General features: G+C 36.5%; 1 protein-coding gene across 3 annotated transcripts in view; it reads left to right on the top strand.

Moving 5' to 3' along the window:
* HOMER1 (homer scaffold protein 1) overlaps nt 1-23,524 on the top strand; it is a 161,476-nt gene that overhangs the window by 53,688 nt on the left and 84,264 nt on the right. For all 3 annotated transcript variants that reach the window (XM_088839897.1, XM_088839898.1, XM_055437478.2), the window contains 3 exons: nt 5,899-6,030; nt 9,599-9,691; nt 18,006-18,145. In XM_088839897.1, the coding sequence (XP_088696023.1) occupies nt 5,899-6,030; nt 9,599-9,691; nt 18,006-18,145 (365 nt within the window). The remainder of the gene's footprint in view (nt 1-5,898; nt 6,031-9,598; nt 9,692-18,005; nt 18,146-23,524) is intronic.

Raw genomic sequence — 23,524 nt, 5'->3', positions numbered from 1 at the left:
CCATAGGATTATTGTGAAGATTAAATAAATTAATTTAGGCAGAGATACTTAACGTATATATAGTAATCACTATACAAACACTGCTATAGTTACTATTAGTATTATTAGGCTTTTAATTATGTATTGTGTAGTGGTTTGAGGGAATAAAAGATAATTTAATTTAATGCTCAACTTTTCAGTATGTTTTTTCTGTGTGCTCATCCCTTATCTCCTTAACTGGGTTATAGAACCTCAGGGACTGTTTGCACTTTGTCTTGTATGTAAGTAACTAACATGTATTTATTTGAATAATTGATCCTCTTTTTATTTTTACTCAGGATTTATAGGACTTGGGAAATAGTAGCAATTAATTTCTGTGAAGTTCTCTTTAATGAGTAATTTTGCAACATTTTGTAACTGTTTAGTGAAATTAACAGATATTAATTATTATAATCTCAGACCCTAGAATGTTAAAGCAATTTCTTTTCCCTACTTGAACCTTCAGTTCTGTGTAACTCCTATTTGTCTCTTGGCCCAAACAACAGATGAGATGTGATTATTAGAGAGGGCAGTTAAATGGTATATAAAAGTAAAGTAAGCCCAAGTCCATTGTGATTAAATAATCCTCATGTGTTTTTCTTTCTGAAGCAGTATGAACTATTGCTTCTGTCATTTCCATTTTTGAATGTACTTTGAAGCTTGTAATTATGAGGCTCTTATATAACTCAGTGAAAAAGATTTTTTTTTTTTTGGTTTGTTTCATTTAACAAAATCTACCTGCTATACCAGAATTATGTTTTCTATCACATTTTCTGTTATCTAGTTATTTTTTTAAACTGATGCTATTAACAAAACAATAGAATGAGAAAGACTAGAGATTTCTTCAAGAAAATTAGAGGTACCAAGGGAACATTTCATGCAAAGATGGGCACAATAAATGACAGAAATGGTACGGACCTAACAGAAGCAGAAGATATTAAGAAGAGGTGGCAAGAATACCCAGAAGAACTATACAAAAAAGATCTTCATGACCCAGATAATCACGATGGTGTGATCACTCACCTAGACATCCTGGAATGTGAAGTCAAGTGGGCCTTAGGAAGCATCACTACAAACACAGCTTGTGGAGGTGATGGAATTCCAGCTGAGCTATTTTAAATCCTGAAAGATGATGCTGTGAAAGTGCTGCACTCAAGATGCCAGCAAATTTGGAAAACTCAGCAGTGGCCACAGGACTGGAAAAGATCAATTTTCATTCCAATCCCAAAGAAAGACAGTGCCAAAGAATGCTTAAACTACCACACAATTGCACGCATCTCACACGCTAGCAAAGTAATACTCAAAATTCTCCAAGCCAGCCTCCAACAGTACGTGAACTGTGAATTTCCAGATGTTCAAGCTGGATTTAAAAAAGGCAGAGGGCCAGCGATCAAATTGCCAACATCCATTGGATCATCCAAAAAGCGAGAGAGTTCCAGAAAAACATCTACTTCTGCTTTATTGACTATGGCAAAGCCTTTGACTGTGTGGATCACAACAAACTGTGGAAAATTCTTCAAGAGATGGGAATACCAGACTACCTGACCTGCCTCCTCAGAAATATGTATGCAGGTCAGGAAGCAACAGAACTGGACATAGAACAATAGACTCTTTGCAAATTTGGAAAAGAATACATCAAGGTTGTATACTGTCACTCTGCTTATTTAACTTATATGCAGAGTACATCATGAGAAATGCTGGGCTGGATGAAGCACAAGCTGGAATCAAGATTGCTGGGAGAAATATCAATAACCTCAAATATGCAGATGACATCACCCTTATGTCAGAAAGCAAAGAAGAACTAAAGAGCCTTTTGATGAAAGTGAAAGAGGAGAGTGAAGAAGTTGACTTAAAACTCAACATTCAGAAAACTAAGATCATGGCATCTGGTCCCATCACTTCATGGCAAATAGATGGGGAAGCAGTGGAAACAGTGACAGACTTTATTTTGGGGGGCTCCAAAATCACTGCAGATGGTGACTGCAGCCATGAAATTAAAAGACGCCTGCTTCTTGGACAAAAAGTTATGACCAACCTAGAGAGCTTATTAAAAAGCAGAGACATTACATTGCCTACCAAGGTCCATCCAGTCAAAGCTATGGTTTTTCTAATAGTCATGTATGGATGTGAAAGTTGGACTATAAAGAAAGCTGATCGCCAAAGAATTGACACTTTTGAATTGTGGAGTTGGAGAAGACTCTTTGAGAATCCCTCCGACTGCAAGGAGATCCAACCAGTCCATCCTAAAGGAAATCAGTCCTGAATATCCACTGGAAGGACTACTGCTGAAGCTGAAACTCCAATACTTTGGCCACCTGATGTGAAGAACTGACTCATTTGAAAAGACCCTGATGCTGGGAAAGATTGAGGGCGGGAGGAGAAGGGGACAACAGAGGATGAGATGGCTGGATGGCATCACCGACTCAACGGACATGAGTCTGAGTAATCTCCGGGATTTGGTGATGGGCAGGGAGGCCTGGAATGCTGCAGTCCATGGGTTTCCAAAGAGTCGGACTCAACTGAGCGACTGAACTGAACTGAGCTGAACTACTACAGTTCCCCATAGAAGTAGGTTTTTGGTTAAGCACTGGTAGTTTATTTGATGTGGCTAAACGAATGAGTTTCTTCTTTCTACCCTCGCTTCTGTTTCTGCACAACAGTGAGCTGGGAAAACCTTTAGATGATCCTGATGAGGAAACATCCAGTTGTTTCTCACTTAGGGCCTTTACTGTGCATGTAAAGTTTGCTCAAAGGTTTTCTAATCCTGCTGCAGACATCGGCATGGCCACGGGCCAGGATCAGGGCACTATGTGTCCGTAATGACCCAGCATTTCTATTACTCTTCCTTGAAAAAAACAAGAACTATGGGACTGAGAGACATAGGTATTAATTTTAAAAAACTAAATTTTTATTTAAAAGTGGATTTATAGTAGCGTTCTTTTCTAAAAATTCTAATAAATTATTTTAAATGCAGATTCATCTATTATTTTAGAATTTTTTTCATTGATTAAAGAATCCCAAAACAAGTCATGCAGGCAAGGAAGGATTCAGAAAGCGGATTAAAATGGAGCTCTTAAACATAAAAGCAGAAAGAAGTTAATTTGAAATAGCAAGAAATAGGTCAGTAACCATCAGTGTAAAGAACCGTCCTGCCAATGCAGAAGATGCAGGTTCGATCCCTGGGTCGGGAAGATCCCTGGAAAAGAGCCTGGAGGGCTACAGTCCATGGGGTCAAAGAAGAATTTAGACTTAGCGACTAAACAACAAATCAGCAGCTCAAGAGTCCCATCCCCACATGCTTTATAAATCCTGTGGTTGCCTCACTGTGTGAGAATCATTAGGATCAGCTGTAAGATACCCGTGTGTATCCTTGGAAACACTCAGATCCCAGTTGACAAGTACCCCCCTCAGTGAACCCTCAAGGACCTCCAAATCTAGCCTCGGTCTTCCTGTCTCTCAGTCTTTATCCCATCCTGGTCTGTGGTCTTCTCAGCACTTCCTACTCTCTGAAATCTCATTGCTCAGCTACTGGTTTGCTTGTTCATCAACCAACTCTTCTTGCTCCAGAATGTAATGCATGCTTATGCTGCTTCTCCCTGTTGTGTCTCAAGTTCCTGGAATTGTGCTAGGCATTTATAGGACACAGATGCAAAGTTGCATATTCCAACGATTCCTTACTATTAGTATACTCTTTCCCACTTAATCTTTCATATGATGACAACCCTGCATGTTATGCCCTTTGTGACCAAGTGGCTCAGACAATAAAGAATCTGCTTACAATGCAAGAGACCTGGGTTCGATCCCTGGGTTGGGAAGATCCCCTGGAGAAGGGAACGGCTACCCAGTCCAGAATTGGTCTGGAGAATTACTTGAACAAAGGAGTCTGGCAGGCTACAGTCCATGGGTCACTAAAAGTCAGACTCGACTGAGTGACTTTCACTTCACTTCATTATTGTTTTGGGCTTCCCTGGTGGCTCAGTGCAGTGCAGGGTACCTGGGTTTAATCCCTGGGTTGGGAAGATCCCCTGGAGAAGGGAACGGCAGCCCACCCCAGTGTTCTGGCCTGGAGAATCCCCTGGACAGAGGAGCCTGGGGGGGCTGCAGTCCGTGGGATCGCAAAGAGTCGGACACGACTGAGTGACCAACGCCACACGTTAGAGCGATTGTTAGCTACACTTTATAGAATCTAGAATGACATGCTAGGAAAAGCAGCTTTTGAACCAAAGGGCAAGGCAATATATTAGTATATAAATTTTGTCAGAGGTAAAAATGCTTATCGAGAAGAAGGGCTTTCATATAGCAACGGATAACGTGACTACTGTCTGTGAGAGAAAGCAAGGCACCGCGCTCTGACTGTCTACTTTAGGACAAGTATCAGGCACTCATTATAACTTCATCAATCCCTCATAGTGGATAAATATTTACATTTTTACTCTTTGTGTGGTATACAGATTTAGCTATGTTCTGAAAATGCTTGATTTTTATTCAGAATTTAATAGTTCACCAAGTAACTGCTTATGGATTTGATAACATATCTGTTTTATTATTACTGAGATCACTTTGTAATCTCAATCTCAATTACAAAGTCATTAGACTTCTTAACTAAAACTGATTCTACACTTTAGAAGTACTGGCAGAAGGACTGAATGAACTTAAGTTAATGTGGTAAAGGACAGTTGAAATTCATTGAAATGATCAGCATAGTTAATATTTAGTAAAATAATAATGCTAGTTTTCTAGCCCGCCAGGCTCCTGACTGTCCATGAAGTTCTCCAGGCAAGAACATTGGAGTGGGTTGCTATTCCCTTCTCTATGGGCTCTTCCAACCCAGGGATTGAACCTGCATGCAGGAAGATTCTTGACCGTCTGAACCAACAGGGAAGCCCAATACTAGTTTTCTAAGGAGCTATATTATAATAAAAAATGATAGTGATTCTCATTAACCTGATTTTATACCACTTTATACATCAAGAAATAAAGTTTATATTTAAGGGTTTGTTTTTCTCTTTTGAGTAGAGGAAAACTTACTAAATGAAAATCTTTTCTGTATCACAGTATATTTCAGGTAAGTTGGCTTTAGGAAAATTCTTGATGATGGATTTTAGAAAATAGTTTTCAAACAGAAACTTTGGTGTCTTCATTTTTGTAAGACGCTTTCGGGAGGGAGACTTTACTTTTAAATAAGCAACTGTTAAAACCTACTTGCTTCCAGTGAACATCACCCAAAATTCATAGGTTCAGTTCAGTTCAGTCGCTCAGTCGCTCCGACTCTTTGCGACCCTATGAATCACAGCACGCCAGGCCTCCCTGTCCATCACCAACTCCTGGAGTTCACTCAAACTCATGTCCACAGAGTCGGTGATGCCATCCAGCCGTCTCATTCTCTGTCGTCCCCTTCTCCTCCTGCCCCCAACCTTTCCCAGCATCAGAGTCTTTTCCAGTGAGTCAACTCGTTGCATGAGGTGGCCAAAGTATTGCAGTTTCAGCTTTAGCATCAGTCCTTCCAATGAACACCCAGGATTGATCTCCTTTAGAGTGGACTGGTTGGATCTCCTTGCAGCATAGGTAGTAATCCTAAATGTTCAAAGAGAAGACACTGACCACATTATAAACCTTTAAAATTCTGTGCATTACAGGAACATTTATTTTGCTTGTTAAGTGTTGAAATTTGTGAAAGAGTGCCATTGTATTTATAGTTCTGTTATTACCATATTTCTACATTATCACTTATAATGTTAAAAACTGTTTCTCTAACTCTCTCCATATACTTAACTTGTGGCTCAATAGGAATCCTAAGTTTTTATGTAACTGAATAGTCCTGTGCTTGATTGTCTATTTGCGAATTTTTGGCCGGTTCCTCATACTTACTTTATTTTTCAGGCAATAATTAACAGCACCATCACTCCAAACATGACATTTACTAAAACATCTCAGAAGTTTGGCCAGTGGGCCGATAGCAGGGCAAACACTGTTTATGGACTGGGGTTCTCCTCTGAGCATCATCTTTCGAAAGTAAGTTAAATCATAAGATCTAAGTGGAAATCTGCATCTTCCGGTCAGACGTCTTATACATGTAATGGAGAATGGAGAGTATAAAATGTGGGAGAAATTTCTTTGATATGCTCGGAACAACTGTAGGACTTTAGAGCAAGCAGTGAGAGATCAGTAGATCCCACTGTCAACTGGAAACGTTGTTGTGTACATTAAATGCAGTCACCATTGATTGCATGTATTGTATCGATATTTGTGTGGTTAACTAGGTATGGTAGGAAATAAAAGGTGGGAATTATCACTTTAATATGGACTTTTCTTGGTGGGTAGCACCTTTGATTGATGTTCTGCAATATAGGTAAACACCAAACTCTTCTGAATTGTGGAAACTCAAGCTGATAGTGGTATTTCATCTTTTTGACATATAGCAGGCACATATAAATTCTGTTTTATGCTTTATTTGGGTGAGAGTCACTCTGCGCTCTCTGATACAACACAGAGTAAGATCTAAGAGACACCCTGAGTTCTCAGAACCAACCAAGTAAATTGCCATGGCTGGAATGGCTGATAAAATACAGAGCATCACCTGGGCAAAATACTGGAAATAAAACAGTTGTCCTGTATAGAAGCAAAAAGCCCTCAAATGTTCATACCAGCGTCTTGAGTTCTTGTGGCTGTCACAAAGAAAGAGTTTATAAGGAAAAGGAAACAATGTCAGGATAACAAGATGATCAAGGAGATGAGTGCTCACCTTTATACTTCACATTTAGTGCTCACCAGACACAAAGGATTATGTTTACAACTTCTCTGTTTGAAGTATTCAGTTAAAAGAATAACCCTACATTTGAACCATATTTTATATATGCTTTGGTATACATCAGATCCGATGACTTGAGAACTGAAATTGCTCAAGTGCAGGGTAATTAGGCTCTTGTTAGATGCACACTGTTAATACTTAAGTTAAACCCAAACTGTTCATTATAGAAATCATTCAGATTCTTAAAAATTAGTTCTTTTTAAAAAATCTTATACTTTTGTGAATATTTATTGATTTAGTTATAATTAGATCGTTCAGTAGTTAAAATAATCTTTCTTTCCTTTGGTTTTAGTTGTAAAACTTCCTTAACATTGTTTTCAAGTGCTTTTGTTATCTTTTCTTTAATATAAATTAGAGTTGAAAGCTCAGTTTTATGACTGTTTTAACTTTCGTCTTGGTGACTCTAAGTCATTCTCTGTAAGATGATTAAGACATACAAGTGTTGCCTAATTTTGCTTCTCTTACACCCACCATATTCTCCAAATACATTTCTTGAACTGTGGTGAAAGTTTGAGTTTTAACCTCAGAGTATTTCAACAAAGCAGGGACATAGGCATCCAGTTAAGCATTGCCCCTCCATAAAGAATCCCCTCAGGAAATTACACATTTATTCTAATATTTTTGCCATTACTCAGAACCTTTTTGGAACTTTTCTTTTGAAATTGTCTATTAAATCGTATAGCAAAAACATTGAAACTGTTATTATATTACACTTGCTGAATTTCCTGACAACAAAGGAACTAGGTTGTAGATTAATTTCTCAAACTTGCATGAAACGATTTTTGAACCTGAGTAATTTTTTTTTACTATATTAAGTTGGTTCTTTTTTATAACTACATCTTTCAAGTTATGGGCAGAAACTAATGTGGTAAGGAAATAGTTTATTAAAATCTGTCAGTCATATGGTTTCCTCTTATCTGATATTTTTCCTGAGAATGGCGTTTATAGTTAAAGAATTTGTTTTTCCTCATTAAAGTTAGTGTTATTTTTGACCAAGCTGACTGGTAGTGAATCCTAATATTGTATTGTGAAAGTGGATTGACTATTAGGAAATGACCCATTAGCTCCTGGAGTCAACCCTAGTTTATTTATTCACTCCAGGAGCTTGTGATCAATCTCTTCAGAATGTTTTGGTCCAAAAATAACAAAACTATGACTTATTTTCCAAACTTCCTTGAAGATTAAGGTTGGTGCTTTGCAGGGGGCCCAAAGGAGTATATAATCTTTTACATAAATGAAGCAAGCATGGAAATATTCTGGCTTGTTTTTATCACTAAAAACCATACATGAAACAAAACATTATAAGAGATTAGAGAAGTCTCTGAAGGTAGTTGTCGTCAAGGTGCTCTCAAAATGTGGAGAGCAGGGGCACTGAGAAGAAATGTGTGGTCTCCTAAGGTTGATGGATGAGGAAAATTTCAACTATGCTTGGATTGTTAGAGTGCTTTCCAAGTGGTATTTTGTTATCATGGAAACCTAAGTCTATAAAAATTAACAGCAGCTTGGGTCTTTGTGAAGTTGAGAAGAGTTTTAAACATTAACTACCTTGGAATGCCAAATTAGTGTCAGAAAAACTTTGTGTACTAGTTCAAATTACGTAAAGACTAATTATGGTTTTGCTTTTATTTCATTTCCAACAATGTGAATGTGACCTTTTAAGCTCTATATTCAGATTTTTTTTTAACAGTAATATGATACAATCTTCAATTAGATAAGTATAATAATGCATATTAAGTTTCCTGATCTACAAGTTATAGGTGGGGGGTAACAGGTTTAAGGTAAGAAGGAAAGTTATTATAATAACAGTTTTAACTTTGACCTTCTTCTGTTTCTCTGCAGTAAGTCAGTGTATCATGAGCCTTTCCTTCCAAAGCTTTCCTTCCCTAGATGGAAGTGAAATCGGGGTTGGTTTATCGGGTTTGAGAGGGACCTGTAATTTCATGTTTTTATTGCCAACTCTAATAGATGTTTAAAGTTGCACAAAGATTTTCAATTTTTAAAAAAATCTGGTTATTTTGTAGCCTTAGCGTATTCTCTCTGAGAACAGTGGGAGAGTAATTTCCACTTTCAGTGCATAAAGAGTTACTGTTTGTAGCCATGACCTTTATTTATTAGATTACCTTGAGTTCCTAAGAGTTAGCATTTCACAAAAGTAATTTTTAAAATTGTTACTAATCTTAAATACCTTGTGGGGACCTGCTTTTTCTTTCTGCTGCTGTTTAGGAATATTTGGTAATGAAAAGTTACTAATGTCAGTCAGTAACAGTAATAAATGTTACTGTTTATAGTGCTGCAAATAAAATGCCTCATGTAATACAAGAGTTAATATCCTAGTAAAAGTTAAAGGCCTGCTCCAGATACAGAGATGATTAGGAGTGGACACTTAGGTGATTTAAATTTCTCTGTGATAAACACAGTGTGCCCATCTTTACTGATTTCACTCCCAACCTCCACCCCCATCCCCTACCTTGGTCTTAGTAAAGTATATCTGAACAGCCAAGGAGGGACATAGCAAAGCTAGCTGACACCAAATTCTAACTCAGTTGTATCATAATGTTTTTGAATGAGATTTGTCAGACTACTTTATGGTATGCAAATGTTTGATATTAGGTTTATTTTCCTGTCCTTTTCATGTTATGCCTGTAATTGATTTGAGAACTAAGTTGCTTGTGTAAAAGTCAATTATTCAGTAAAATGGAAGAAAATTAGGGTAAAAGTGGGCATCAAGACCTATTTTTATTTGGTTAATGTATGTAGTCTTTCTGCATTCAGTTTGCAGAAAAGTTTCAGGAATTTAAAGAAGCTGCTCGACTAGCAAAGGAGAAATCACAAGAAAAGATGGAACTTACCAGTACACCTTCACAGGTGGGTATCTAATTTCTATTCCTTGTTCATTTTAGATGATATACTTTATGCCAGAGATAAATTTAGAAAAATAATGGCAAAATTAAGGTGATTTTCAAAGTGGACATAGAAATGCATTCTTCACTTAATCTGTAATAGTGGAGAAACGATTTTTTCCCTTATATATCAATGTGTATAAGAATCTCTTGGGGGGGAAATCTGTTTAGTAATTAAAAGTCAGTTTTCTAATATGCAAACAACTTGAAAACAGTTGTACACAAAGAGCATAGATTGCCCTGTTGTCTGTATTCTGTCTTCTGTGATGATCAGTAGTGTGGCTGCAAGAGGAGACATGAGAGAGGCTTGGGGAAACAAAAGTTTATTGTACTCACAGGTCCTCGAAATGTTGCAGGAAGGATATCCCCTTCTCGGGCCCCAAAAGTGGACTCGTCTGTGACTCTCAGCCATGAATTATCCGAGGAGACATGTGTGCTGACAAAGCAAGAGACTTTATTGGGATGGGCAAAGGGAACCCAGGAGGACTGCTCCATCACGTGACTTGCAGTCTTTGGTTTTCTGGTGATGAGATTTGTTTCTGGCCTGTCTCTGGCCAGTTATTCTGACTCAGGGTCCTTCCTGGTGGTACATGCATTGCTCAAGCAAGAAGGATGCAACGAGAAGGATTTGGAAGGTGGTAGGACACGTGACATCTCCTTTTGACCTTTCTTAAATTCTTCCAGTTGGTGGTGGCTTGTTATTTCCATGTTCCTTACCAGGACCTCCTGTCATAAAATAATTCATGCAAATGTTACTATGGTGCCTGGCCAGGGTGGGCAGTTTCATTGTTTCCCCTAACAGGAAGCATGGCACACCTCTAGGGGGCAGCAGGGACTCCTCAGGTTGGGCAGAGGGCAGAAAGCAGGAGTACAGGGGAACCAGCCAAGGCTAGAGCCTGTATTGGGGTTTCTCTTGGGAATGGCAGGCAGGGTGAACAATTTAGGATTGACTAGTCTGCATGATTTCATGCAGGGCGGTTCCCAGTTGCCCTTGGACTGTTGTCTCCCCAGATGCAGGGGCCCATAGAAGAGTATTTCCTGGAGTGGTTAATTTGCATATCAAAGGCATGCTCCCATTGTAGCCCCCTGCTATCTCTGCTGCTGCTGCTGCTAAGTCACTTCAGTTGTGTCCGACTCTGTGTGACCCCATAGACGGAGGCCCACCAGGCTCCCCCATCCCTGGGATTCTCCAGGCAAGAACTGCTATCTCTAAGAACTGGCTAACTAGAAAGGTTTTTAAGATGTCAAGACATCACAGTATACAGAACATTAAAATATATAAACAATATAGTTTGTTCTACCTGATTTTAAGATGTGTTTAAATCTGACAGTTGGGACATTTACATCTCAGCACTGAGACCCACAGGTTGTAGGTTTTTAAAAAGTATCGCTTTCTCCTTTAACAGGTTATACTAGTTGTCCATTGTAGTCTTCCTTCAGCTGGAAATTAATTACATCTCCAAAGAAAATTCATTAAGTAGCTACATTTCAGTACTTTTACAAAGGTTTTAATGTAATAATATGACTCAGAGAAGGCCAGTAACTTTTAGCTTTTTAATAATAGACTTTTCTAAAATTTTTATTTCAGTTGAAATCTTATGGGTAAGGTTCAGCTTTATACTGGGTTCTTCTCCAGGGTAATTGTTTTTGAAGTATACTTAGGAGATTTTATAAAAGGAAGGATTGGATGTTACACATGTTTCTGTGGAATATGTCAGTAAGTAGCTGATTTACATAAAACTTTCTTAAAGAAGTAGATAGTGATTGCCTTGGAATTTTGTGACTAGCCAAATGATTGGAACATTGTAGAAAATATTTTGCTCTTCCTTCCTCCCTGCCCCTGACACCCAACTCTATTTGGTAAACCCTACTGGTACAAAGAGTTTTGAGTATTTTCAGAGGAAAGGAGAGCTCTGTTAAGTATGCTTAAAGTACACATTTCCTCACAGGCTAAAGGTGAACTCTGGATTGAAGCCAAAGCTCCATTATTTCTCCTCTGTATTTGCAGAGACCTGGAATAACATGAATGATCATTTTGAAACTTCCTTTGAATCTCCCTAAGTGCTGTGATAGTGTAGTGATGCTTTTAAATATAAAAGCCTGTTTAAAATTTAATGCCGGTACACACTGGGGGCTCTAGTTCCTCAAGTGAATGTCACCACAGGATGCTCCAGCACATTCAATAAGAGAATACTCCAAAGACTCTAATAAAATTGTAATAGATTACACTTTGGCATTGTACTTCGTTCCTGTTCTCTAATTGTAACTTGTTTTTGTTTAATTAGTCATGCAATGTTACAAGTTGCTGCTAAGGTCCCTGCTTGTCTTTGGTGGAAGGAATGTCTTTAAGCTTTTATTTTCATCAGAGGAATCGAAGACGTTTATGTTTGGAAAGGGCTGTGAAATACAATGAGTAAAGAAATGTCTTAAGTACACTAGCATTTGAGAACCAAAATATATTCTAACCTTCACTTATCTTTTAAAAATATTTGAAGCCTGATTGTTAATTTACAGAAGCCAGAGAAATAGGGGGGAAAAGTATTTTCATTTCTCTTTCTTCTCCTTTCTTTTTTTGTATGACAGTCCCTTACAGAGGTCATTAATATTTCTGTTTTACTTTGAATCATGCGATCTCTGGCCACCCTGACCTATTCATTTTGAGCTTGATTTTCACTGGTTTAATCCAATCTATTAAAATAACACTCTGCCTGGAGAATAGAATATTACTCAGGAATTCAGCAAAGGGAATCAAGATATTAAATGTGATAATTGATAATAGTAGATAGTCACAGCTTTTGCTTTTATTCAAGGCTGTATTGCAGACAAGTTAGGCATATGTATTTTCAGGTCAAATTTAGACATAAATTCTTTTTCTGCCACGAAGTGATATGCCACTGCTGCTGCTGCTGCTAAGTCACTTCAGTCGTGTCCAACTCTGTGTGACCCCATAGACGGAAGCCCACTGGGCTCCCCCTTCCCTGGGATTCTCCAGGCAAGAACACTGGAGTGGGTTTCCATTTCCTTCTCCAGTGCGTGAAAGTGAAAAGGGAAAGTGAAGTCACTCAGTCGTGTCCGACCCTTAGCGACCCCATGGACTGCAGCCCACCAGGCTCCTCCATCCATGGAATTTTCTAGGCAAGAGTCCTGGAGTGGCTTGCCATTGCCTTCTCCTGATATGCCACTAAATTTGCTTAATCCAAGTCTGTTTATACATCTGCAACATGAATGTTACATTACTTACCTTACAGGATTGTTGGGTGGAATAAATATGGTAACGATAATGTCATGTTGACAGTGTCATGAAATAATGGTGATAATGTAGACTCTAGAGCTTTGATCTGGACTCTAACCCTTATTAGTTTTCTGAACTTAGGCACGTTAGTATTTTCTTTAATTCATAAAATGGGAATAAGTTATTTCCTTACAAAGTTGTTGTGAGAATTATGTAAGGATTACAAAGTGCTTAGTGTGTAGTAAAGGCTTAATGTTAACAGTTGAGTTGTAATGTGAGTATAATGGTGAAGATGATGATATAAAGCCTTGACAGTGTTATTTAGAAAAATACAGATGCCTTAATTAAATAAAGCCTAGCCTACATCAGAAGCCCCTGGAAGACGTGTTAAAATACAAATTGTTGAGTCCCAACCATTTCTAAATTTAGAAGGGCTGAGATAGGGCCTTAGAATGTGCATTTCTAACAGGTTTCCAAGAGATGCTGAGGACTGTTCATCTGGAGAATCACTCTGAGCAACACTGCTGTAGATAAATCTTTCCATCCCCTTACAGGCTTGTGATGAAAGGAGTCTGGCATTTAGAGCAGAGTTAGCCAGTTCCCTCTTAGACTCTTGAGCTAAGGTTGTACACTCGGTGTAAATGTGTGATTGTGTCATGATCTTCATGTTGCCTCCATCAAGGTAACATCTCTAGGAATACATGGGCTCGCATGCTAGTTGTCAGGTTCTTTCACATCTCTCTTTAAATAATAGGTTTTAATTTAAAACTTTTTCTCTGTTGGAGATCTTATGTTCTCATGTTTCCATGGGACTCTTAAACAGTCAATGATATATAATCAAGAGTGGTGATTGACTTTAAACCTGAAATTTCTTACGAAGTTCACAGTTGCAAAATACTGTATTTCAGTTAACTTAATAGAGAAAGGGGGGATATGATCAAATAATATCCAAATGTTTCTTCACTGGAGTTGAAAAAAATTAACTTTTAGCTGTCAGTTGACTAAGACTTTTAAATTGAGTAAAATCTGTTTAATTTCATCACTTGTTTGCAGCCAAGCAAAAGTCATGGGCTTTTTATTTTTTTCCATTTAATATGTCAGGTTGTGTAGCACTGAACATATTGTAGTAGCTATCTTGATTTATATTTAGTATGTCTTAACTTTTTCCTCAAGATTTTTTAGAATTCACTTTATAGAAAAAATAGATTCTGTGTGTGTGACTGTGTGTATTCAGAGAAAATCAGTTTCTTCTTTTTTTTTTGTAAATGTCATAATTTTAAAAATGTTCATTTTAGCAATAACTTGTATTTGCCCAAATGGCACTGGTTTCTTGTAAGTGATTATTAGAACCTCTGTGACTAGCTATTCAATCCTATGAAAGTCAGTTAATCTCTTTGGGCAGTGGTTCTTGAATCTATAAGGTCAGAGGTTTGAACTATGTCATGTATTAAGGAAATTTCAAATGCAACAAATCTTGAGTGTTTTAGATTTTCTTGGTATAAATGGATTTTTTCATAGGCGGTCTGCATTTAGACCTGTTACTGTCCTATACTATATTACTTACATATCTAGCCCAAAAATATACCTTCTTTAGTGAATGCCTGTACATTAAATATGATACCTTCTTAGTCATAGTATCATTTGACAAGTTTCATATTTACTGAACCAAATACTACAAGAACAACATGTACAACCTTCGGAAAGATTCGCTAGAGCTCTCTTCATATAATTATTTGTTCTCCAAAGTAAGAACAGTGAAGACATATGTTTTTAATCCCGATTATGAATCTTTCTTTGAGTTGTGTTCGACTCTTTGTGACCCCATGGACTGTAGCCCATCAGGCTCCTCTGTCCATGGGATTTCCCAGGCAAGATTACTGTAATGGGTTGCCATTTCCTCCTCCAGGGGATCTTCCCAGCCCAGGGATTGATCCCAGGTCCCAGATCCTGCATCTTCTGCATTGGCAGATGGATTCTTAATCACTGAACCAGGGAAGTCCAAAATAAGAACAGTGCAGATATGTGTCTTTAATCCTGATTATGAATCTTTCTTACATAAATCATACCAAATTTGATTGTCTGCAATTTCCTGATATTTGTTTTTCTTCAAGTAGAGCTAACCCTTGACACCCCACCCTCCTGCTATGGCACATACATTTGAACAGACACCTGAGAGAAGGCTGGTGACAGCACCCTGAAGGCCTGGCCTGCAGTGAGAGCCAACGTCATTTCTTTCCCATGTGATTCAAGATATTTCTGGGACTTTTTGCTTTTTTCAGGGGAGGGCTTTCTTGCCACTTCATAAATGAGAAAAGAGAATTCTTAAGCACTTTCTGAATCTTTTACATCCTTGCTCAGGTTTCTTTTTTTATAATATGGTCATATCTTCTAGTTTTGGCTTCCTTGATACTCTCATATTTTAAAATGCCAAGTTTTTATTTTTTATCACTGTGATCAAAGAATATATCATTTGATATATTTTCCCTTAAACATTTACTATAGACATGCTAACCATATTAGCTTAGGAATCCCTTTCTAAAGAGAAATTATCCTACTTTTTCAGTTTATTGTCTAGCAGATATGCTTCATGCTTTTTTAAAAAATTTGTTTATTTTTTAATTGAAGGATAATTGCTTTACAGAACTTTATTGGTTTCTGCCAAATATGCTTCATGCTTTTTATTTTGCTATTTGATCTAAAGATATAAAATGTAGGTTTTATGGAAGTTAAAGTTTTTAAGGAATAACTACAGTTGAATAGGAAACTGCACAGAATTTAAAAACAACTAGATATTTGGAATACGTTAAATAAAGCAAGTTTCACAGTGCTATTTTTAGCATATGTAAAGTTTCTAGAAGGTCTCACACATACTTTTGGCTGCCTCTGTGGCAGTTGGAGTAGTTGGAGGGCAAAGTCATTTCATTGCCCTTGTGTACTGTTGGAACTCTTTCTTGTTCTCCTGAGCAAATGTTGATTTTTTTTTTTTTTAACAAGCATCCTTAAAAATAAAATATGCTCAGGGCTTTTGTTTTCGTTTTAGATATAGCGTCTAGGGTAACTTAAATAAGCCCTTTGTTAAATATAGCGAATGCTTGAGCCTCTGGAAGAAAAGCAACCTGCGTCCCTTTCTTCCTTTTCTCCTTCTTAGCTTGTCTCTGAGACAGTCTGCTTCAGTGGCATCAGCAGAACTATCCTCCCCAACACGCGTGCCTCATCAACTTTCTTACTTCGTTCCAGAAGGTCCTAAGAACCAGAAATCAGACGACTCCTCCTCTCTCTCTTTTACTCCTAATCTCCTTTCACTCTTACGCTCTTGTCAACCAGTTTGAGCAGGTCCTTGTTGCTGATCCACGTTGTGCTCTTTCATGTTAACAAGGCAGTTCGTTTTTGTTGTCATTTTCACTGAATCAGTTCTTGGCCAACTTGCTGTTTAGTTGATTGGACAGTCAACTTGGATTATTTTAGTTTGGCCTTTCTTGGAGAAAAAATTTTCCTGACTTATTGAAACCAAATATGAATACCTCATGGTTTCTTACTGGCTGCTGAAAACTGTTCCAGGCTAATTGATATGGCCCATGATTGATCAAGAGATAGTCATTTTGGTTACTGGTCTCTCAGTAGGATTTGACTTTGTTGTAAAACAATTTCATGTTGTCATAATATACTCCAAACTATTAGTGCATCGACTTGTCAGTTAATAGAAACAGTAGATTCAGAAGAAAGATTTAAAAGGAATAAAATTAAATGTCAAACTGGAGGTTCCATTAATAATTGAAAAATAGGTGAGGATGTGGAATCAAGAAGGGAGTCTTTTGATCTTTTGATAGTTTGTATAATTTATAGCATTATGGTACTATTAGTTAAAATATTTAAATTTGAAATAAAACACATTGAGCGGTATAAAACCGAAGCCTCAGAAAAGAAAGTTAATCTCACCACATTAATATTTTCCACATTTCTTTCTAGTGCTTCTCCATGAGTAATAATTGTTATCAGTTCATTTCAGTTCAGTCGCTCAGTCGTGTCCGACTCTTTGCGAATAATTGTTATATAAAGTATATAAATTATCATAATCTAGATATCTCCTTATATCATCCTCTTTTTCTAGTTAGAAGCAATTTTCTATATTACACATATTCATCTTGTTTCTATTTGAGGAGATCTTACATTCTTTCAGGTTGACAAATTATGACCATCCCCAGACTCCCCTGTTGAACACTTATGTTTTCATTTTCTTGCCTAACTTAGCCTAATATTTCAGTTTTGAAGTTTTGTTGGTCAGAGATTGTAAGGGGTCCACCAAGCTGCTCTTTAACCATCTTTTGCTGGGACCGTCTCTGGTTAATGGGTTTGTCAAATGACTTCTCATTCTGATTTCTAATATCAAATTTAGATAATCTGGTGATGACAGTCGTAAGAGTAAGTGTCAGAGTGAGCTTTGTTTTAAATTCCGTCTATTTTCCAGTGGAATAACTTTGATAGAAATAAAACAGGAAATTTTGCAAGGAGGAATAATTTCATTATGAGTAGCAGGCAAGAAAAGCTGAAATACACTAACATTGTATATAATGTTGCAGGAATATTTCCAATTACTTTTCTAAATGACTCTTAGAACTGAAAACTATGGCAGGTAAAGTTGAGACTTAAGATTTCATTCTTTCTCTTCCTATCCTCCCACAAATAATAAATAATAATCTTGCAGTTTTGTCTCATTTTCTTTTTCTTCTCAAATAATTATTTGAACATCTAGCCAATTAATTGCTTATATAACCTGAAAGTTTTTTAGTTCTTTGAAGCTACATTTCTAAATTGTATGTTTACATTTTTAAATTGTATCATTTTAGATAGTTTTCTTGTGCATTGCTTTACTTTAAAATTTTTTGTTTAAATTTCATTTTTTAAGTCTTTGATTCAAATTTCAGTTGAAATACGACCATATTTCATAAGTAAGCATATACCAGTTTTAACTTTCAGATGATCTTATATATTTTAACAAAATTGTAACACTTTTTAAATCCCCATGCCCTTTTTTCGTTTCTTTTTAAAGGAATCAGCAGGCGGGGATCTTCAGTCTCCTTTAACACCAGAAAGCATCAACGGGACAGATGATGAGAGAACACCTGATATGACGCAGAACTCAGAGCCAAGGCCTGAACCCACTCAGAACGCATTGCCGTTCTCACATAGGTACAGATTCAGCTCAACCGTCATGATTAAGTAACATGTACAAACTCACTTGGTTTCAAATAAATCTTGCAGAGTTACAACCTGAGTTAAAATTCCAGGTCAGACTTTTTATTTTTTTAACTCTTAACTTCAGAAAAGTTTTACTGATTTATAGTTTATAGTTGCCTAGATGGACTGGAGTGGGCAATTTCCACTACCTTTGTAGAAAAAGGGCTACTGAGCTAATTATAGTACAAATCATTTTTCAGTGAGACAACATGTTATTGCAAATCTTCTCTATTTATTTCCAGCCTGTAAAAGACCCTCTTTGTTAACCTGGTTTCCATTTTCATGTATGTTCTTGAGAGTTATAAAAATTAAAACAAAATTAGGTTTCCTACTCTGAAATTAAGCTTTGCCGTCACTTAGAGGTGATCTCACTGTATGATTTCAAACAAGGAAATGGTTTATTGGTGTAACTTCCAGCATGAACCTGTTAATGTCAGACTGACTTTTGCACATCAACTAACAGAAGATAAATCTTCACATGCTTCTGAATTTTAAAGAATTTGATACAGAATGCCTGGGGCTGGTGCACGGGAATGACATGGAGGGAGGATATGGGGAGGAGGGAGGTGGGAGAGGGGTTCGGGAGGGAGAGCACAGGTACACCCGGGGCGGATTCATGTCAATGTATGGCAAAACCAACCAATATATTAATGTAAGGTAATTTGCCTCCAATAAAATAAATTAAAAAAAAAAAAAAAGAATTTGATACTTTAAAAAGATGCAATTTATTCTAAATATGTTGCAAACCAGTTACACTAATTATTGGCCCTGTTGGAGTATTTTTAGGATGTAAGGAGATCTGAGAATCTGCAAATGTAAACAAATACCCGTCAGTCATTGTCTTTTATTTTTATCCTTCTTTGGAAACGTTTGACCTAGGTAGTTTCAATTAAAATTAAGAAAAAAGTTATTTTTGTCATACATCTCTTTTTGGACCAGTTCAAAAAAATAAAATTCTTTAGCATATTCAGAATGGTGAAGTGAGATACTCCAAACTCCTTTTCATGAGAATTTTAATTTTGATTGAATATTAGGGGTACAGGACTAAACTTATTAGAGGCATTGAGGGACCTCATACTCAGCCTGAGGAAGAAGAAATTTAAGATTTTTCTTAGGAATGAATGGTGGGAAAACTGTTTGACTATGAGGCTATTCCAGTTTGTTTCTAAAAATGCAAATAATTTTGCATAAAAGAGGCACATTTTGGAGTTTTCATAGAGGCGATGCTCTAAGTATTTCAGGATAAGCGCATTCTCATTTCTATAGCTGTAAGAATGACGGAACGTGTGAACGTTTTTGATTGATCCAGTCTGAAGACTGTATGTTTACACTGATAGTTAACCATACTAGTTTTTAAAATGCACAGTTACTACTAAACAGCAATGTGATTCATATGCAGTTTTAAAAATATTTGTATTGAGGGATTCAAAAATTTCTTTCCTATTTAGCACATCCAATTAGTAAATAGATATAACTACAGTGAACATAATTATAAACTTGATTTCTTTGGCTAAAACTTAAATAAGACATGTACATTGAATACTGTTGCGTTAAGAAATAATAACTTTTGTGTTTATCATTGGTAAAGCTGTTTCTAATCTACTTTTTGCACCTAGAATTTTCTGAGTGTTTATTACTTTGCTAATCCTCTGCTGCTGCTGCTGCTGCTAAGTCACTTCAGTCGTGTCCGACTCTGTGTGACCCCATAGATGGAAGCCCACCAGGCTCCCCCGTCCCTGGGATTCTCCAGGCAAGAACACTGGAGTGGGTTGCCATTTCCTTCTCCAATGTGTGAAAGTGAAAAGTGAAAGTGAAGTCGCTCAGTCGTGTCCGACCCTTAGCGACCCCACGGACTGCAGCCTACCAGGCTGCTCCGTCCATGGGATTTTCTAGGCAAGAGTACTGGAGTGGCACTAATCCTCAGTGCTTGGAATTACTGTGACTGGTCATCTATTGATTTTCTCTGTTCTTGGGAGTCAAATAGGAGTTACTTTCTTTGATGTGAAGATACAGCCTCTTTGACTACTGGAATATATAGATTAGCCGAGGAGATATTTGAGTTCTGAAAATGAAATTTAACAGGTCGATTTAAGCTTTTCCTTTTCCTGGAGAAGGAAATGGCAACCCACTCCAATATTCTTGCCTGGAGAATCCCATGGATGGAGGAACCTGGTGGGCTACAGTCCATGGGGTCGCAAAGAGTCGGACGCGACTGAGCAACTTCACTTCACTTCACTTAAGCTTTTAGTTATATTAAAGGCATTATGCAATCTTAGAATTTTCTTATCCTCTGAACTTGTTTTGATTTTCAATATTAATTAACACTCACTAAGTTACTTGTTTAAAATTAAGATTTCTACCTGAGATAGAAAACTGAATCATTTACAACTAATGTTAGAATATCAAAGTAACATTAGAGATTTCAGAGATGGTGTAATCTAGGAGTTTTCAAACTGTAGTGGTTTGAAATCAACTTAGGTTATTCATTTCATTCTGAAAAAAATAAAATATAAAATTAAATAGGAAAAACCAAAATAAAACTCAACATTAGGAGAAGAAACTGTGTTTCAGTAACTTACATATTTTAGCGTGGGCTGGATTATAGGGTAAAACATCAAAGTTTGAAAGCTTGTGCCTTTGACACGTTCCGGAAGTTAGCTGATTTGTGCTAGATCTCATGGGTTATTAGTAACAACTTTAGGTTTACAGCTCAGTGCTTTTGATCCTAGTATTTACTACCAAGTTAGTTAATTGTGCATTTTCGTCTAATACCCAAACAAGCACATTGTTGTGTCAAAAATTTAATAACTGTTTCTATGTCAGGAAAACTATATAGAAATAAGATCAATGTTTCATAAATTACACAAAGAATATTAAAATAATTTCTGTTTAAATCTGAAACTCACAAATATTTAAACTTGATACACTATCCTTTTTTACCATGGCAGAGAAAACATTTAAAATCTGTGTTTTTAAGGCTTGCATATACTATTTATTTTTGCCTTTCTTCCTTGATACTTATTTCAGCAGGAAAGAACTGAGTAGCAAAAAAGATATTCTGCCAACATTCCTCTGTTCTGGTTGATATCATTTTATTGCTAAATTAGCAAAATCACTAGAACATCTATGTGTTTTGTTTTTTTTTTAAAGACGGAAGGATATGGGAAACAATGATCTAGTCAGTCAAGCGGATTGAGTTTATTATAGTTATAGCTATTTAGCAAGCCAGCTTGTACTATTCTTAAAATTTAAGTTTTATACCTAAATCTTACTGACTCACGTATTAACATGCCAAAAGAAGGCCCTGAGTTTTCATTTGGTCCTGAAAATTTAGTAATGTGTTTATAGTTTATTTACTCTATAAGCTTTATTTATTTTTTAAGAAGTACTACTTAAAGAGAAAAGCAAGATTTTTTTTTTGTTAGTTTTTAAACTTACACTAAGTTTCAAATGTATTTGAAAGAGATAATACTTTAGTGAACACCCATGCACCTGTCTCTGAGCTTCAAAATTTAGGAAAAAATGGCCAGTCTTGTTTCATTTCTAATCCTACCCACTCTTCGACATTTGTATTTTTAGAGCAAGTCCCAGGTATATAATTTCATCCACAAATACTTTTTAAAAATTACTTCTGTATTTTATTATTTACTAAACTAGTACAACTTTTTATATCTAAATTCTATTTACTGGCATTATAGAGTTACCTTTATTTATTCTTTTCTTTGATTTTTTTAAAATTATGCTGCTGAACTAAATTTTAAAATGTATGAGCTGCTCCATATTCCTTAGTCAAGTGCTACAGTAGTCTTTTGTGTCCTTATTATAAACTATGTAAAAATATTTTCATTAAATAAGTTCTGATAAATTAACACTTTTAAAAGTATATTTATTTGAATGCTTTAGAAGTCTCGAGATGTATAAAATAGGAAGATTATGAGGATTAAAATATTTACTAATTTTTTTGGGGAAATAGTAGTGTTTTACCTGAATTGCTATTTTTTTCTTAGAAAATATTATTTTTAACCTAACTGATAATATTCTTTTGGGACTGAACATGTATACACTGACCCACTGAAGTGTTCAGGGCTTCATTTGAGGCTGTAGTCTTAGATTAGCTATATAGTTGACCTTTGATCAACACAGGTTTGAGCTTACAGAGTCCACTGATATGTGGATTTCTTTCAATAGTAAAAGTTACAGTAGCACACAGTCCTCAGTTGGCTGAATCCATGGATGTGGAACCAAGGATCCAGAGGACCACCTGTAAAGCTGTGCATGGCTTTTTGACTGCACTGAGGGTTGACACCCCTGCCTCCCTGCATTCAAGAGCCATCTGTATACTAAATAAAATACTATATGCTTGATAATATATATCTCTCTTTATATATAAAATATGGAGGATGGCTTTGTGTTCTCATTCCAGGAGGGGTTTGTTTTCTTCATAGTATCAGCTATATGGAATTTTGGAATTGACTTGTTATTTCTCAGTGAATTCTAGGATAGTTTTGAAGATATAAAGCTATCTAAAATTCTCTTCAGTTCAGTTCAGTCGCTCAGTCGTGTCCAACTCTGCGACTCCATGAATCACAGCACGCCAGGCCTTCCTGTCCATCACCAACTCCCGGAGTTCACTCAAACTCATGTCCATCGAGTCGGTGATGCCATCCAGCCATCTCATTCTCTGTCTTCCTCTTCTCCTCCTGCCCCCAATCCCTCCCAGCATCAGAGTCTTTTCCAGTGAGTCAACTCATTGCATGAGGTGGCCAAAGTATTGGAGTTTCAGCTTTATAGTTAATTTTATAGTTTCCCAGGGCTGTTAGAGGGTAATACTGAAATATAATGCTGAAAACTGAAATTTTTTATTTTGTTCATTGTGAATTTATGATTCTCAGATATATAGTAATATATTGGTAAATCGCTGCTGTTATATTTTTGAGAGTTGAGAGTAGATTATAGCAACAGTTCATGAAGCTATTTTTATACTGATAAATTTTTAAAAGTTTGATTATCTTAATGGAAAATTGGCTATTTTGAGCACCTGTTACATTTAAATTCTTCTAATGTTTAGATAATGTATTCTCATGGTCCTGCTAGAATTTATGCATTTGGGGGTATTGCGTGTATCTTCTATCCTGTTAAAGAGGTTTTTCTGCCACTTTGTGTTTTTCCAGCAGATATTCATTAAAGGATATATGCAGAATCATTACTCCTTAGTATGTTGATTTGCTTTAAATCAGTATAATGACAATTTCACCATAATCTGAGTGGGTTTATTCCACTTGTATTTAATAGATTAATTACTTCATTTATTATCAGTTTCCAAAAGCTACT

This window comes from Moschus berezovskii, chromosome 9, assembly GCF_049115385.1.
Source record: "Moschus berezovskii isolate FMDL1 chromosome 9, NW_MosBer_1.0, whole genome shotgun sequence".
In the NCBI taxonomy this organism is placed as follows: domain Eukaryota; kingdom Metazoa; phylum Chordata; class Mammalia; order Artiodactyla; family Moschidae; genus Moschus; species Moschus berezovskii.
Note: the sequence above shows the minus strand (reverse complement) of the source record. Positions and strands in the feature narration are given on the sequence as shown.